Source organism: Ovis canadensis, chromosome 3 (genome assembly GCF_042477335.2).
Source record: "Ovis canadensis isolate MfBH-ARS-UI-01 breed Bighorn chromosome 3, ARS-UI_OviCan_v2, whole genome shotgun sequence".
NCBI lineage: Eukaryota > Metazoa > Chordata > Mammalia > Artiodactyla > Bovidae > Ovis > Ovis canadensis.
Window position 1 is genome coordinate 117,154,902 of NC_091247.1, and position 16,087 is coordinate 117,170,988.

General features: G+C 42.6%; 1 protein-coding gene across 4 annotated transcripts in view; it reads left to right on the plus strand.

The window, feature by feature from the left end:
* The window catches only part of GLIPR1 (GLI pathogenesis related 1), a 57,169-nt gene that overhangs the window by 39,073 nt on the left and 2,009 nt on the right, over positions 1 to 16,087 (plus strand). For all 4 annotated transcript variants that reach the window (XM_069584033.1, XM_069584031.1, XM_069584032.1 and 1 more), the window contains 2 exons: positions 5,112 to 5,224; positions 14,483 to 14,568. In XM_069584033.1, coding sequence (XP_069440134.1) covers positions 5,112 to 5,224; positions 14,483 to 14,568 — 199 coding nt within the window. The remainder of the gene's footprint in view (positions 1 to 5,111; positions 5,225 to 14,482; positions 14,569 to 16,087) is intronic.

Genomic DNA, 16,087 nt, shown 5'->3' on the forward strand with positions numbered 1-16,087 from the left:
AGTAGATGTTTTTTCTGGAATTGCCTTGCTTTTTCTATGATCCAGCAGATGTTGGCAACTTGATCCCTGGTCCCTCTGCCTTTTCTAAATTCAGCTTGTACATCTGGATCGTCTTGGTTCATGTATTATTGAAGCCTGGTTAACAAATAAGTATTATCCAAGCCCCATTGTCAATTGATCAAATGTTTAACCATGACTTTTAAGTCTTATGTTATTAAGATACTTTTGTACTCTGATGATGTACACAAAGGGCTTCCTTATCAAGGAGATTCACAGGAAGGCTATAGAAATAATTCTAGCAGTTCCACATTAAAATGATGACTATTTGAGGATTCCCACCCATACAGATTATAACAAAGGAGCTGTCCTGCCCCTGGCACCCCTAGACCAGGTATCCTGAGATTTTTGCTCCCTGACAGGCAGGGACACCGTACTCAGGCTTGAAGCAATTACAGAAGGTAGATCTTCACCCTTCTGTTTCCCATAAAAATATGTGAATAAAATCTGAGGGGAGAAATGACACAGAAGGAAAGGGGACAGGGCACAATCTTTGAAAGAATCACATAACCCAAGGACATTACATAGTCTACATATAAGCAAATAGGTCCAGGATGGTGGACTCATCAGTTCCCACTAGACCTTGAACCTCAGTATACACTCTTACTCTTTGTAACACAACAGCAAGCTAAGTGGTACATGTGGGTGGGGGCCCAATTAAATGTAAAGAAACAGAACTATACGTTTCAGGACCTCTCTAGATATCTACAACTTAAAAATAAGTGATGAAAGGGTTTTGTACATGGTCAGTCAGGATTGACTATGGTTTAAAACAAGTTTGAGTAAATGAAACTATAATCGAATATAAAATATAAATTGGCTTCTCTCTCTTAGACAAGTTTTCTGACAGTGCTAAACTGCCTTTTGACAACAGAGTTTAAGCTTATTTAATCTGTATTTGCCTTCAAAATATTTTATTGTTGCTTTGGTTCAGTTTCACAGCGACCCATGGTCCAGTTATATTTTAACAAGGCTTCCCAAATCAAATTATAATAAATTTGATAATAAAGTTATAATAAAGTTAGCTGAACTCCAGCTAAAGGGGTCTCTTAGGGATCCATAGGGAGATATTAAACTAATAGGTTCATATGGTATCTTCAACTTGAAGGGAAGTGTTATCAAATAATAAGCTCTAAGTTATATTATATGGTAAATGGTACAGATATTCTAGAGAGTATATGGAATTCCTCAGAATTTGATATGTCCTGATAGAATGTCATGAGCCATAATTGTAGTTATGAAGGTGCTCTATGTCACAGCAGTAATCGGATTTAAACTTAACCTTCTTTTAAGTCTTTTGTTACTATACACAGTTATGGTTTCACTCTGATGCCTTTGTAAAAATGCCTCCTCTTCAAGAAAATTTATGAAAAGGACTTTCAGATAAATACAAGTTTCTGACTTTCAGAAAATAATACTGAACTGAATAAAAAATAAATAAATTGAAGTATTCTAATGAGAAACCGAATGACTTCATAAAGCTGTTAACAAAAGGGATTAGTTACCTAGAACTGAGTAAACTGGTAATCTGGTTGTAATTTTTATGGTCTCTATCTCAAAGGATTACTGGTTTAAATGTGTTTTCCAGGTGTAAGAAAAAAACTTCTCCTTCAATTAATCATGACTTGCAATAAATAGTTTGGTAGATTATGCCTTTTGGAACATTTACTTTTTCTCTCTGCCTGGTTGATCCTGCCGGTAACATATACTTGTCTCAAAGATTAAACTGTGCCTAGGTGTGCATGGCCAGTACAACGAAACTGCAGACAGCTCAATAAATCAGTTATGGTGGTTATTATAACTAGATTATAACTAGCTATACTAATCATTGGTTAAATCTGTTCTCTGTTTTCCAATCCTGCTTTGTGACTCTGGGCTGCCCTATGTCGTCTGCCTTATATCCTGTCTAGTCTGTAAGATTGTGTCTCTTACATTAACCAGTGTGTAAAGCAGGCCTCCAACAAAACTTCGATGACTAAGCACTTTGGAAGAAATAATGGTAATAGGGTGAAACTAGATATGGAAAGAAGCAACAGGAGAAAATATCTCCTGGATTATAGTTAGACACAACCCAGAGAATTTTAATTATTGATGGGGCCTGGTTCAAAACTTAACACCTGGAGTGACATATGAAGAATATTTTGACTGCACTGGGATGAGCCGCCCAATGCCACGGGACAAAGTTGATCATGACATGTTTCCCAGATAATGGTCACTCATGACCGATAGGGGAAGACCTGAGAGACGGAGTCAGCGATTGCAGCCCTTTCATGGGAGCCAGGGAGCCCTGGGAAAGGGGAACGCCTGCCTCCTGGCAGTCCTGAGACGGCAGCCACTCCAACTACTCCCTGTGGTGAACCTGGAGGATACACTGAGAAAGCAGCATGACAGGCCCCAGGTAGCTAAGATGTACAAAATAGGATTTAATGAGCCCGACTCTTCATCTTCCCATGCATAGCAAAGCACTAAATTTCCTAACTTGAGATGCCCTCTTACGTTTGAAGTTCAGTATTTCTAAGCGTACAGGCATAAAGTAGGCACTTTTCCGAGAGGAGCAGAGGAAGACAGGTCTCATCATTTAAAAAACCCCAGCACCAAAGGGGGCCGTTTTGCTTGTCAGATGGGGGGCACTCCCAGGAAGATCCATCTGACAAGCAAAACGGCCCCCTTCCTCCCCCAGGACTGCGGGATGCACAGTGAAAGGCGGGAGTTGTAACCCAGAAGGCGAGTTTTATGTTTACACTGGGCCTGCTTCTGTGAGTCTCGCCCTGTTTTAGTTATTAGAAACACACACGCTGGCCTGCCTCAGGGAGATCGCCTAAGCCGGCAGCCCGGGAAGGGCTGTTGCTGCTCACTCCTGTCTGACTCTCTGTGACCCCTTGGACTGCTAGACCACAAGGAAGGGAAACTAGCACGTTGCCCTGCCTGAGGCGCGCCATCCTAGGGGACGTTTGCAAGAACTGAATCCTCTTTTTACTTTGTTTCCTCACCTGCTCTATATCTCTGATCCATAAAAGACCCTGGCGACCAGGCCGTGACAAGATAGCTCTTTCGAGGGGCTAGCCTGCCATCTGCTCTCAGCTGGCTCCCCCGTTAAAGTCTCTTCCTTGCCTCAACCCTTTATTCTTGGATTCATTGGCCTGTTGTGTGGCAAACAGAGTGAAACATATATATGTAAAAATAATTCCAAATGCAATTTGGTGTCACTGTGAAAAGGAGTGCGTTTAATTGCTAGCTTATCTCCAGTTACTAGATTTTTTAAATACTTCAGATACTTTCTTCTTTAGGTTTCTACTACAGCAAACTGTCAGGATAAGCTGTATACTTTTGTGGCAGAATGCAAAATGAAAATGTGGATGCCCTTTCTCAAAAATCAGGGGGAAAGTGCCGCTAAAAATGCTTTAATGTGTGACAGCACCGAATTACACCAAGCACAGGGCCCTTCTGATGATGGGGTCCAGTGGGACGGCACGGTCCTGCTCCCGGCGGCTGGCCCTGTTCTTGGTCTCCCTCCTAGGTCACTGCTTTTCCTTCTTTCTTTCTCGCATGCTCTCACTTACATGTATACCCCTGGCCATCTGATGGGCATCTCAGGAGCAACGGGAGCTGAACACAACCCCTTGTCCCTGTTCCTACCTGCCTCCTTCTTTGTTAATTTTCCTCCTCTTGGTAAATGTTGTTTAGACCCAAACATTAACTTCATTTTTGTCCTCCCCTCTTACCCCACTCTCAGTGCAAAAGCAAATTCTTTCAGCTTTACCGAGAAGATGAAGCATGTGTGGTGTGTTGTGCTAAGCAAGCATCAGTCGTGTCTGACTCTTTGCAGCCCTGTGGACTGCCAGGCTTCTCTGTCTATGGGGATTTTCCTGGCAAGAATACTGGAATGGGTTGCCTGTTGTGCCCTCATCCAGGGGATCTTTCTGACCCAGGGATCCAACCGTCTCCTGGCATTGGCAGTAAGCCCCACCTGGTGAACCTGGTTAATTCCAGGAAACCCCACTACCGGCAGCCAAGTGGGAGTCACCATCTGCTCTCTCCAGGGCCAGTGAAGCAGCCTCCCAACCCCCCCTGCTCTTTTCACCCTTGATCTTCTCAGTCCCTTTAGTATGTGACAGCCAGCGGGCCTTTCTGAGACTTGGTAAAGGGCTGTCCCTCCCTCCACTGCAAGACTCCCCGGGCGCTGCCCCTGTCTCTGACCTCCCAGCCTGCCGCTCGCCCCAGCCTTCATCCCACCGCCCTTGCGTGCCCGCATTCTTGGTCCCAAGGCCTCTGCCCCCAGGGCCCCCGCTGCACCGTCCACTCCTCCTCCAGCCTTTAGTTCTCCTGTGCTGCCTCTTCCCCACTCCGGCCGCAGCTCAAAGGCCTCCTCCACACTCCAGAGACAGCTTCCCTGCAGCGGAAGCCCTTCCTCCCCGGCAGCCACGCTCTATCCTGTTCTCCAGCTTTATTCCTCATTGCACTAGCTGTCAGAATGTCCTACTGTTTCTATGTTTATTTCACACACGGGTACATGCACTCACACACGCATGATTTGTTTCCAACCAAATTCTGACTGCTTACCACTTCCCTGGTAGGAACTGCTGTATCTCACTAGAGTTCATGTACCTCACCATGTTTCAGTTCAGTTCAGTCGCTCAGTCGTGTCCAACTCTTTGCGACCCCATGAACCGCAGCACGCCAGGCCTCCCTGTGTTTGCTGCTGCTGCTGCTAAGTCGCTCCAGTCGTGTCCGACTCTGTGCGACTCCTGAGACAGCAGCCCACCAGGTTCCCCCGTCCTTGGGATTCTCCAGGCAAGAACACTGGAGTGGGTTGCTAGTTCCTTCTCCAATGCATGAAAGTGAAAAGTGAAAGTGAAGTCGCTCAGTTATGTCCGACTCTGAGCAACCCCATGGACTGCAGCCTACCAGGCTCTTCCGTCCATGGGATTAGCCAGGCAAGAGTACTGGAGTGGGGTGCCATTGCCTTCTCCTCCCTGTATTTATGAAGGCCTAATCATACTTACGTGTTCATTTTATTGTCTCTCCTCTTCATATCAGTCCGCATTTTCTTTCAGGTTGTCTGGGCAGATAGTTACAAAGTTGGCTGTGCGGTACAGTTTTGTCCTCGAGTTTCTGGCTTCCAAGGTCTTCTCAATGGAGCACATTTTATATGCAACTACGGACCACCGTAAGTGCTGAAATTTATTACTTTTTGGAAAAAAGAACTATTTTAGAAGTATTTATCTTCATTAAATAGATACGGAAAATAGATCTGGATAATATAATAAAGTGTAAAAGAGAAACTGAATGTTGCCCATTAATTCCTCTGTCCAGTTTTCTTTGTGTATCTGCTTGTGGGTGTGTGTATAGCACCTTTATAAACACTAGGTAAGTGCACACACAGAAACACATATGTACAAGGGTAGCAAGCCTCAGATGTTTTCAGGGACATAGATTAATTGGATATGGTAATAATACCACAAGATGGGAAGATGTTCTCTAATGTGCTACTATATTAATTATAAAGTTCTCAAAACAAACAAAAAAACCCACTCTGAATTGAACTCCTCAATCTGTATAACGTATTCACTTACTTTTGACAGTTTCGTTTTTGAAAGGCATAATTCTTCTCCATTTGAAAACTGGGAAGACATATGACATCTCCCCCAACTTCCTTTAAATGTATGTGTGTGTTCTTTTGCATCATATGCAAACTTAGAAAGCAGAGATCATAAAGGAAGTACATGCTTTTCTAGTTTTTACTTACAAGTATGTATGGACATTTTCCATGGCATTGAAGTTTTTCATGGATTACGGTAATTAAAACGATGAGGTAATAATTGTATAAAGCTCACTGTGTGCTAAGCACTGTTTTAAGTGCTTCACCTATATTAAAGGTATTTAATCTTCGTAAAGAGTCTGTGATATAGGTTCTACTCTTACCCCCTGTTTTGCAGAGAAGACAGCTGAGGCCCTGACACAGTGACTGGCCTGCACAGTTAGTGAATGTCACAGTTGGACTGTGACTTGGGAGGTCTGGCTCGAGTCTGTTTTCTTGTTAGGAACAGCTCACCCTATTGAAGAACTGAGATAGTTCCCTGTGTTTTCTTTTACTTATTTATTTTTACTGAAGTCTAGTTGATTTACATTATCATTAGTTTCAGGTGTACAGCACATTCAGTTTTATGTATATGTAGATTTTCTTTTTCAAATTCTTTCCTCTTACAGAGAGAGAGATATAAAGAATATTGAGTATAGTCCCCTGTGCTGTACCATAGGTCTTAGCTGATTATCTGTTTTATATATATGCATGCTGCGATTCATGGGGTCGCAAAGAGTCAGACACGACTGAGCGACTGAACTGAACTGAACTGATGTATTATTATATGTATTATATCTATGTAATATCTACTTTATATTTTATATGTAGTAGTCTCTATGTGTCAGTCCCAAACTCTTAATTTATCCCTTCCCCATTCCTTTCCCTTTGGTGGCTATAAGTTTATTTTCTATATCTTTGAGTCTATAAATAGGTACCATTCTTTTTATTCCACATATAAGTGATATCATATGACGTTTGCCTTTGTCCGGCGTACTTTGCTTAGTGTGATAACCTCCAGGTCCATCCCTGTTGCTGCAAATAGCATTATTTCATTCTTTTTTTATGACCAAGTAATAATCTATGGGTTGTTTCCATGTCTTGGTTATTGTAGATAGTAATGCTATGAACATTAGGGTGCATGCGTCTTTTTGAATTAGAATTTTCTTGGGTTATATGCCCTGGAGTGGGATTGCAGGATCAAATGGCAACTCTACTTTTAGTTTTTAAAACGAGTCTCCTTACTGTTCTCCATAGTGGCTGTACCAACTTACATTCTCATCAACAGTGTAGGAGGGTTACATTTTCTCTACAGCCTCTCCAATCTTTATTACGGGTAGACATTTCAGGATGGCCATTCTGACTGGTGTGAAGTGACAGTTCATTGTAGTTTTGGTTTTCATTTCTCGGATACAAACGTGTTGAGCATATTTGCATGTGATGTTGAGTATCTTCATGTGCCATTTGGCCATCTGTATGTCTTCTTTAGAGAAATGTTTATTTAGATCTTCTGCCCATTTTTTAATTGGGTTGTTTGTTTTGGTTTGTTTGTTTTTATACTGAGTTGTATGAACTGTTTCTTTATTTTTGAAATTAATCCATTGTCAGGTCCATCATTTGCAATTATTTTCTCCTATTCCATAGGTTGTCTCTCTGTTTGTGATTTGCTATGCAGATGTTTTTGGGTGTCCCCTGAGGAGGTACAGGTCAGCAGTGGACTGCCACAGGGGCAGGGGCTCTGGGTGCAGCAGGCCTGGGTATGGCATAAGCCCCCTTGGAGGAGGTCACCATTAACCCCACCATAGAGCTGCCAGAACTTACACAGGACTGGGGAAACTGACTCTTGGAGGGCACAAACAGAACCTTGTGCACCAGGACCCAGGAGAAAGGAGCAGTGACCCCACAAGAGACTGACCCAGACTTGCCCGTGCGTGTCCAGAGTCTCCGGTAGAGGGGTGGGTTAACGGTGGCCTGCTGCCGGGTCAGGGGCACTGAGTGTAGCAGTGTATTTTGGGGACCTTCTGAAGGAGGTCACCATTACCTTCATTATCTCCACCATAGTTTGACCTCAGGTCAAATAACAGGGAGGGAACACTGCCCCACCCTTCAATAGAAAATTGGATTAAAGATTTACTGAGTGTGCCCTACCCATCAGGGCAAGACCCCTTGTTTCCCCCTCAGTCAGTCTCTCCCATCCGGGAGCTTCCATAAGCCTCTTATCCTCTCAATCAGAGGGCAGACAGAATGGAAACCACAATCACAGAAAACTAACCAATCTGATCACATGGACCACAGCCCTGTCTAACTCAATGAAACTATGAGCCATACCATGTAAGGCCACCCAAGATGGACAGGTCATGGTGGAGAGTTCTGACAAAACGTGGTCCAATGGAGAAGGGAATGGCAAATCACTTCAGTATTCTTCCATTGAGAACCCTACGAACAGTACGAAAAGGCAAAAAGATAGGACACTGAAAGATGAACTCCCAAGGTCAGTAGGCATCCAATATGCAACTGGAGATCCCTGGAGAAGTAACTCCAGAAAGAATGAAGAGACGGAGCCAAAGCAAAAACACCCAGTTGTGGATGTGATTGGTGATGAAAGTAAGTCCAATGCTGTAAAGAGCAATATAAATAGGAACATGGAATGTTAGGTCCATGAATCATGGCATATTGGAAATGGTCAAACAAGAGATGGTAGGAGTGAACATCGACATTTTAGGAATCAGAAAAATAAAGCGGACTAGAATGGCTGAATTTAACTCAGATGACCATAATATCTACTACTGTGGGAAAGAATCCCTTAGAAGAAATGGAGTAGCCATCATAGTCAACAAGAGTCCAAATTGCAATCTTTGGATGCAATCTCAAAGTGACAGAATGATCTCTTTTCATTTCCAAGACAAACCATTCAATATCACAGTAATCCAAGTCTATGCCCTGACCAATGATGAAAAAGCTGAAGTTGAATGGTTCTATGAAGACCTACAAGACCTTCTAGAACTAACACCCAAAAAAGACATCCTTTTCATTATAGGGGACTAGAATGCAAAAGTAGGAAGTTAAGAAATACCTGGAGTAATGGGCAAGTTTGGCCTTGGAGTATGGAATGAAGCAGGGCAAAGGCTAATAGAGTTTTGCCAAGAGAACGCACTGGTCATAGCAAACACCCTCTTCCAACAACACAAGAGAAGACTCTACACATGGACATCACCAGATGTGATGAAATCAGATTGATTATATTCTTTGCAGCCAAAGATGAAGAAACTCTATACAGTCAGCAAAAACAAGACCAGGAGCTGACTGTGGCTCAGATCATGAACTCCTTATTGCCAAATTCAGACTTAAATTGAAGAAAGTAGGGAAAACCACTAGACCATTCAGATATGTCCTAAATCAAATCCCTTATGACTAAACAGTGGAAGTGACAAATAGATTCAAGGGATTAGATCTGATAGAGCTCCTGAAGAGCTATAGATGAAGGTTCATAACGTTGTACAGGAGGCAGTGATCAAAACCATCCCCAAGAAAAAGAAATGCAAAAAGGCAAAATGGTTGTCTGAGGAGGCCTTACAACCAGCTATGAAAACAAGAAAAGCAAAAGGAAAAGGAGAAAAAGAAAGATATGCCCATTTGAATGCAGAGTTCCAAAGGACAGCAAGGAGAGATAAGATAGCCTTCCTCAGTGATCAATGCAAAGAAATAGAGGAAAACAACAGAATGGGAAAGACTAGAGATCTCTTCAAGAAAATTAGAGATACCAAGGGAACATTTCATGCAAAGATGGGCACAACAGAGACAGAAATGGCATGGACCTAACAGAAGCAGAAGATATTAAGAAGAGGTGGCAAGAATACACAGAAGAACTATACAAAAAAGATCTTCATGACCCAGATAATAATAATAACCTCTTGTCAACGGTTGTTCAGCTAGTTGCAATTTTGTTGTTTTCGCAGGAGGAGAGATGAGTGCATGTCCTTAATAATAAGGTACAAAAGTGAGTTCTCTTGGTTTAAACTCACTTTTCTTGATTTCAGAGATATAAACAATACTAAGTTGTAAAACTTGTAAGCAAATTCATATTTGGGCTTCCCTGGTGGCTCAGATGGTGAAGAATCTGCCTGCAGTGTGGAAGACCTGGGTTCGATCCCTGGGTTGGGAAGATCCCCTGGAGGAGGGCATGGCAACCCATGCCAGTATTCTTTCCTGGAGAATCTCCATGGGCAGAGGAGCCTGGTGGGATACAGTCCACGTGGTTGCAAACAGTTGGACACAACTGAGTAAGCACAGCACATTACATAATGTTTCTATGAACACTGAGTAACATTTATTTATTCATACAAATAAAAGCACATATTCACTCAATTATTCAATAAATATGTGTTCACTCAACTTCATAGGACAACAAGCCAGACACAGTCCCTGTCCCTTTGGAGTTTATTGTCTGTGGCATTCAGACAATGAAAGTACAGATGAAATAACTGCATGAGGATAGGAACCATGCTGGAAATAGAAATAATGCTGTAATTGACACTGAGTAGGCAGGGCCCTTGTTTGAGATAAAATGCTCAGGGAGGGGCTTTCTACAATGTATTTAAGCTTAGGCATGAAGAGTGAGAAGGAACCAGGCATGTGGAGAATCTCAGAAACAGTTAGATATTCAGTCATGAAAACAAAAGACCAGCTCCTGTGGAAAGGATGAGAGAACAGAGAGAGACCAGGGCGCTTGGCCTGTGAATGCAACGAAGCTGGGGGAGGAGGCAGCGCAGATCGCCCAGGGCCTTGAAGGCCTCTGCAGGTTGACTTGACCCACCCATGAGCTGAAGCCATCCAGGTGTTTTAAGCAGAAGGTGACAAGACTTGCCTTAAATGTGGAGCTCACTGGGCATGCCTGTGGGGAAAGGACTGGAAGGTGAGTGGAGGGCAGCCCAGGGACCAGTGAAGAGGGTCCTGTGTCCATCTGAGCCTGTTCTTCCTTCTCTACACAAGAACTGCCATGTAATTCTGAAAAGTCGAGTCCCTCCCCAGGGTTTCTGAAATTCCCTCAGAATGGGCTCTGGGCGCTCAGCTCTGCAGTCCTGCCCTCGCCCGCTTCCACTGCCTCGCCCGGGTCGACTCCTCCCCTGCCGGTCACCTCGGGTCTCCCCGATCTGCAGCGTCCTGAACGGACTCTTCTTCGTCACCGTGGGCCCCACCTCCACACAGATGGCTGAGGAGCCGATTACACCACAGAAGTGGAAGCAACCGCTTCCATAGGCAGACGGTACAGGACCGCGTCCTTTGGCCATCACTGCCTTGGGGACTGTTACTCATCTCTGAACTTTTCTTTATAAAGATCTTTCTTTCCTCTTCCCCAGAGTCCCAGGGCCCCAACCCTCGGACAACCAGGGGAACACTGAAACCTCCTACTTCTCCACTGGGCAGAATACGTAGCCTCCCTTGTCTCTTCTTATAAAATTTTACTTTGTTGACGTACAGTTGATTTACAGTGTTGTGTTAGTTTCCGGCATACAGCAGTGATTCCGTTGTTCAGCCGCTACGTCATGTCTGACTCTTGCAGCCCCGTGGTCTGCAACCTGCCACGTTCTTCTATGAACCTACATCTCCCACTGGCAGGTGGATTCTTTACCGCTGAGCCACCAGGAAGCCCAATTCAGTTATACGTATAAAATAGCTGGATTTGCTAATCAAACTCCTAAGCCACCCTCCCCCACTCACCCTCTGGCAGCCACAAGTTTGTTCTCTATGTTTGTTTGTTTTGTAGATAAATCTGTGTCATATTTTAGATTTCACATTTATATGCTGGCATATGGCATCTGTCTTTCTTACTTCACCTAGCATAATTATCAGCTCTATCCATGTTGCTGCCAATAGCATTATTTCATTCTTTTTTATGGTCAGTTATATTCCGTATATATATATATATAGGGCTTATATTGGGCTTCCCTCATAGCTTAGTTGATAAATAATCTGCCTGCAGTGCAGGAGACCTGGGTTCGATTCCTGGGTCAGGAAGGTCCCCTGGAGAAGGAAATGGCAACCCACTCGTTTTCTTGCCTGGAGAATCCCATGGACAGAGGAGCCCGGCGGGCTACAGTCCATGGGGTCGCAAGAGTCGGACACGACTTAGCGACTAAACCGCCACCATATTCCATATGTATTCCCTTTACTTCACACCCTCTCCAGCATTTGTCACTTGTAGCCGTTCTGACCAGTGTGAGGCGGCGCTTCACTACAGTTTTGATGTATCTCTCGCAGCAGCAGCAGCAGCAGCAGCAGTAACGAGCGATGTTGAGCATCTCTTCAGGTGCCCGTTGGCCATTTGCATGTCTTCTTTGATGAGTGTCTATTTAGATCTTCTATCCATTTTTTGATTGGTTGATGTGTTATTGAGCTGTATGAGCTATTCGTATATTTTAGAAATTAAGCCTTGTGGGTCACACCATTTGCACCTATTTTCTCCCAATTCATAGGTTGTCTTTTCATTTTATCTGTGGTTTCCCTTTGCCGTGCAAAAGCTTGTAAGTTTGATTAGGTTCCGTTTGTTTATTTTTGCTTTTATTTCTATTGCACAGAATCTGTAGGTCTCTTGGTCTTAATCATTGCCTTCTAGACAAAATCCAGGTCTTTGCAGAACATTTTTTTTCCCAAGGTGAATTCTGCCATTTCACTGCAAGTCACAACTGCCTTACTTTTAGCTTGTTTTTGAAGTAGCAATTTTTTCCTCTTAATAGTACAGAATGCACAATTAAAGTATGAAGTAGTATAAGTAATTGCATTAAAAACATTCTAGAATTTAACTCAAAGAGTACTGTGCTTTTTAACAGTGAAAGATATCCCAAGGACTAATGTCTATTTTGGATATCTTCCATAGCTGTTATCAGAACCTCTACTATATTCCTTAGACTGTTTTCTATAGTATAGAGTAAGCGGGGGCTAAATTTAATTTCTGAAACAACCTAAATTAACTTGGAGCCAAAGAATTTGAACATGTATTTTTAGTCGGAATTGAGGTGTTAGTAAAAAGTAATGTCTTTAAAGGGGGAAGTTCTTAACTTCCAAAATAAATGTATAGCATTAGAGGAGTCCATGAATTTGAATTAGAAAAACGTTACATCTTTTTCACTAACTTCTATAGAAAATATTTTTAATGAATTAACATTCCAGTCACATCAGCAATACTTATGGCTGGACAGCACTACTTTCGTCTTTATAAATGTCAGACATCTCATATCACACCCTAGTTGTAGTTCTCTCAAAATAGAGTTTGTATTCATCACTAAAATTAATTATTAGACTCCCTGCTGTGCTGCGCTAAGTTGCATCAGTCGTGTCCGACTCCTTGCGACCCCGTGGATTATAGCCCACCAGGTTACTCTGCTCATGGGATTCTCCAGGCAAGAATACTGGAGTGGGTTGCCATTTCCTTCTCCAGGGGATCTTCCCGGCCCAGGGATCAAACCCCTATCTCTTACGTCTCCTGCCCTGGCAGGTGGGTTCTTTACCACTAGAGCCTCCTGGGATGCCAGACTCCTTGCTAGCTCTGATCTAATACACAGAGAAGTATGTTTGTATATCACAAGTATTTTTAACATGTTAATAATTATTTCAATTTAATTGGCTTACTTTGTAATCGTATGAATTTTATTTTAGCTATTTTAAAACTGTTTCGAGAAAGAACCTGTAGGCTCCACCAGGCTGCCAAAGGGTCCATGACACGAAAAAGTCAAGAACTCCTTTCCAAAAGCAGAGTTCCAAAAAAAGATTAGTGCAATGGCAAGTTCACTGAAATAAATGTACAGCCGCTCATCATTACTACTCTGAAGTTATTTATGGAGATGTAAATTGTCTGGATATTATTTCACTTTCTAAGCTGATCCTGGTCAGTTACTTAACAGAGTGTTAAGCCTCTAGGTATGGGAATTTAAAAAATTAGTATCTTCCCCATTGGATTATTGTGAAGATTGACTCATTCGAGGACACTTAGAACAGTGCCCAGTACATGAGTGTTCGGTAATTACTATGTTATCAATGTCACATCTTTTATGTGAAAACAAATTGCACTTAAGGAACTCCCTCATAGCTCTTGTTATTTTCTTTTGGAAGATGCTTACCCCAGCCAAAAGGCTCCTATCCAATAATAACCATGGAGGTTTGCTGGACTGAGAACAAAAATGTGGGTCATGAGAGCTTCTCTAAGATGGACAGTTTTATGGGTGGCAGTGATCACACAGGCCAGACATTAACTAGAGAGAACATTTCGTTAAAATCAAACCTAGGTCTCATTGACTCTGATATCTGTACATTGTGGTTTTTGGCAACTTAATCTTTGAGCTGTAGTTTCCTTACCTATAAAACAGAAATAAAAATAACTTTCTCCCAGAGTTGTCTCAGGAATTAACTGAGATGATTAAGACAAAGGTTCCTAAACACAGGCACTTAGAATGAATTTGGCAAATATTAGCAGGCTTCCATTTCCGCTTCCCTCTCTCCACTTCTCTCATCAATCTTCTTAATTTGTGGACTTCAATCCTAGGATTTAGCCAAAAAGAAGACAGTACTAAGTTGTGTCTGACTCTTGCGATCCCGTAAACCGCAGCCCGCCAGGCTCCTCTGTCCATAGGATTCTCCAGGAATCTACTGGAGTAGGTTGCCATTTCCTTCTCCAGGGGAACTTCCCAACCCAGGAATTGAACCCAGGTTTCCCAGGTTGCAGCCAGATGCTTTACCGACTGAGCCACGTGGGAAGCCCAGTGTTTAGCCAAGGACCATGATAAACTGCACTGGGGGGGCGGGCGGGGCGGGGAGGACAGTTTTCCTGATGGATAGTTTTCTTCTTCTTCGCAGAGGCAATTACCCAACCTGGCCATATAAAAGAGGATCCCCGTGCAGTGCCTGCCCCAAGAGTGACAACTGTCTGGACAATCTTTGCAGTGAGTAAAAGAAACAATCTACCAATAATACAATGTGTTCAAAACTCATAACTTCCCAGAGATCAGTCCTGAATATTCACTGGGAGGACTGATGCTGATGCTGAAACTCCAAAACTTTGGCCACCTGATGTGAAGAACTTACTCATTTGAAAAGACCTTGATACTGGGAAAGATTCAAAGCAGGAGACAAAAGAGGATAAAATGGTTGGATGGTATCACTGACTCAATGGACATGAGTTTGAGTAAACTCCGGGAGTTGGTGATTCAGGACAGGGAAGCCCAGTGTGCTGCAGTCCATGGGGTCGCAAAGAGTTGGACAAGACTGAGCAACTGAACTGAAGAATGAAAACATTTGTTTTATCCTAATAGCTCTTTTCAGGAAAAGGGGCATCAGATAGCAATCAAAGCAATGACTTACTGTCCTGGGAATGACTATATGTTCAAGAGAAATTTAAAGAAGCAAATATCCTTTATAGTTAGCACTAATCGGAAGAACAAATGACTCATTATGGGAAATTGTAGACCCAAGATTTCTAATTTCTGCAAGATCAAAAATGTAACAAAGTTAACCAAAATAATTCTGAATTGTGTTCAGGTAGAATTCTACCTGTCCAAAGCATTCAAGAATCAAATTTTCACCTACAGAACTGAATGAAATAAAAGTTGCAATGTAGCACTTTTCACTAGTAAGACAACATTTAATGAGAAACCGTAGAAGGTCAATGAAGATAACTTTCCAAGGATGCTTTACATCACTTTAAAGTATTAATACACAGTTGGCCAAGAGTCCATTTGTTTTCTGTTCCAGACACATTCCTTCCCATCCTAGTTTTTATTTTTTACTTTTTGACAAGGTGTGAAGGGAACTCTCAATCAAGCCATTACAGTTGTGCGAACCCTCCACTGCTTTTGGGCCTTTACCTGTTACCAGCTGAACCTCTCAGGGCTGCAGGGCTGGCGGGGGCGGCCGAAGCAGGAGGCTGGAATGGGCTGAGTTTAACAGCATACATTTTTGTTTGGCCAAAGGGTTCTACTGCTTACATGTTTTCAAAGTCCAATTCCTCTCAACTATTTGTTCCCTTCTTCCTGATCTGTATACATTAACTTCTCATTTTTACTCCAGCCATATAGCAATATTTGACCACCCTGCTGAGCCAGTTATTTCTCTGCAGTTCAACCACTTTTTCTGAGAATCTGGAACAAGTGCCTGGCACACACTTGATAAATATTACCTATTATCCCCAAGTTCATCCTCCCTCTAATCTCAAAACTTGTTTGCTTTGGTATTCTGGTAGCATCTTTATGCCCAAAGTTTTAGGTGATGTTTTCATGCTCAAACAATCCTCACAATGCTTCTTTAGAATCAGTGATGAGGACAATTATTTTAAGTTATGTTAAGAGTAATTTTACTGCTGCTATCGGTTAACCGTCTTTCCCACTAGACTGAATTCCAAACAGACAGAAGTTATGCCTATCTAATTCACCTTTGTAACCAACTGAAGTGCCTAGTCTGGCTGAC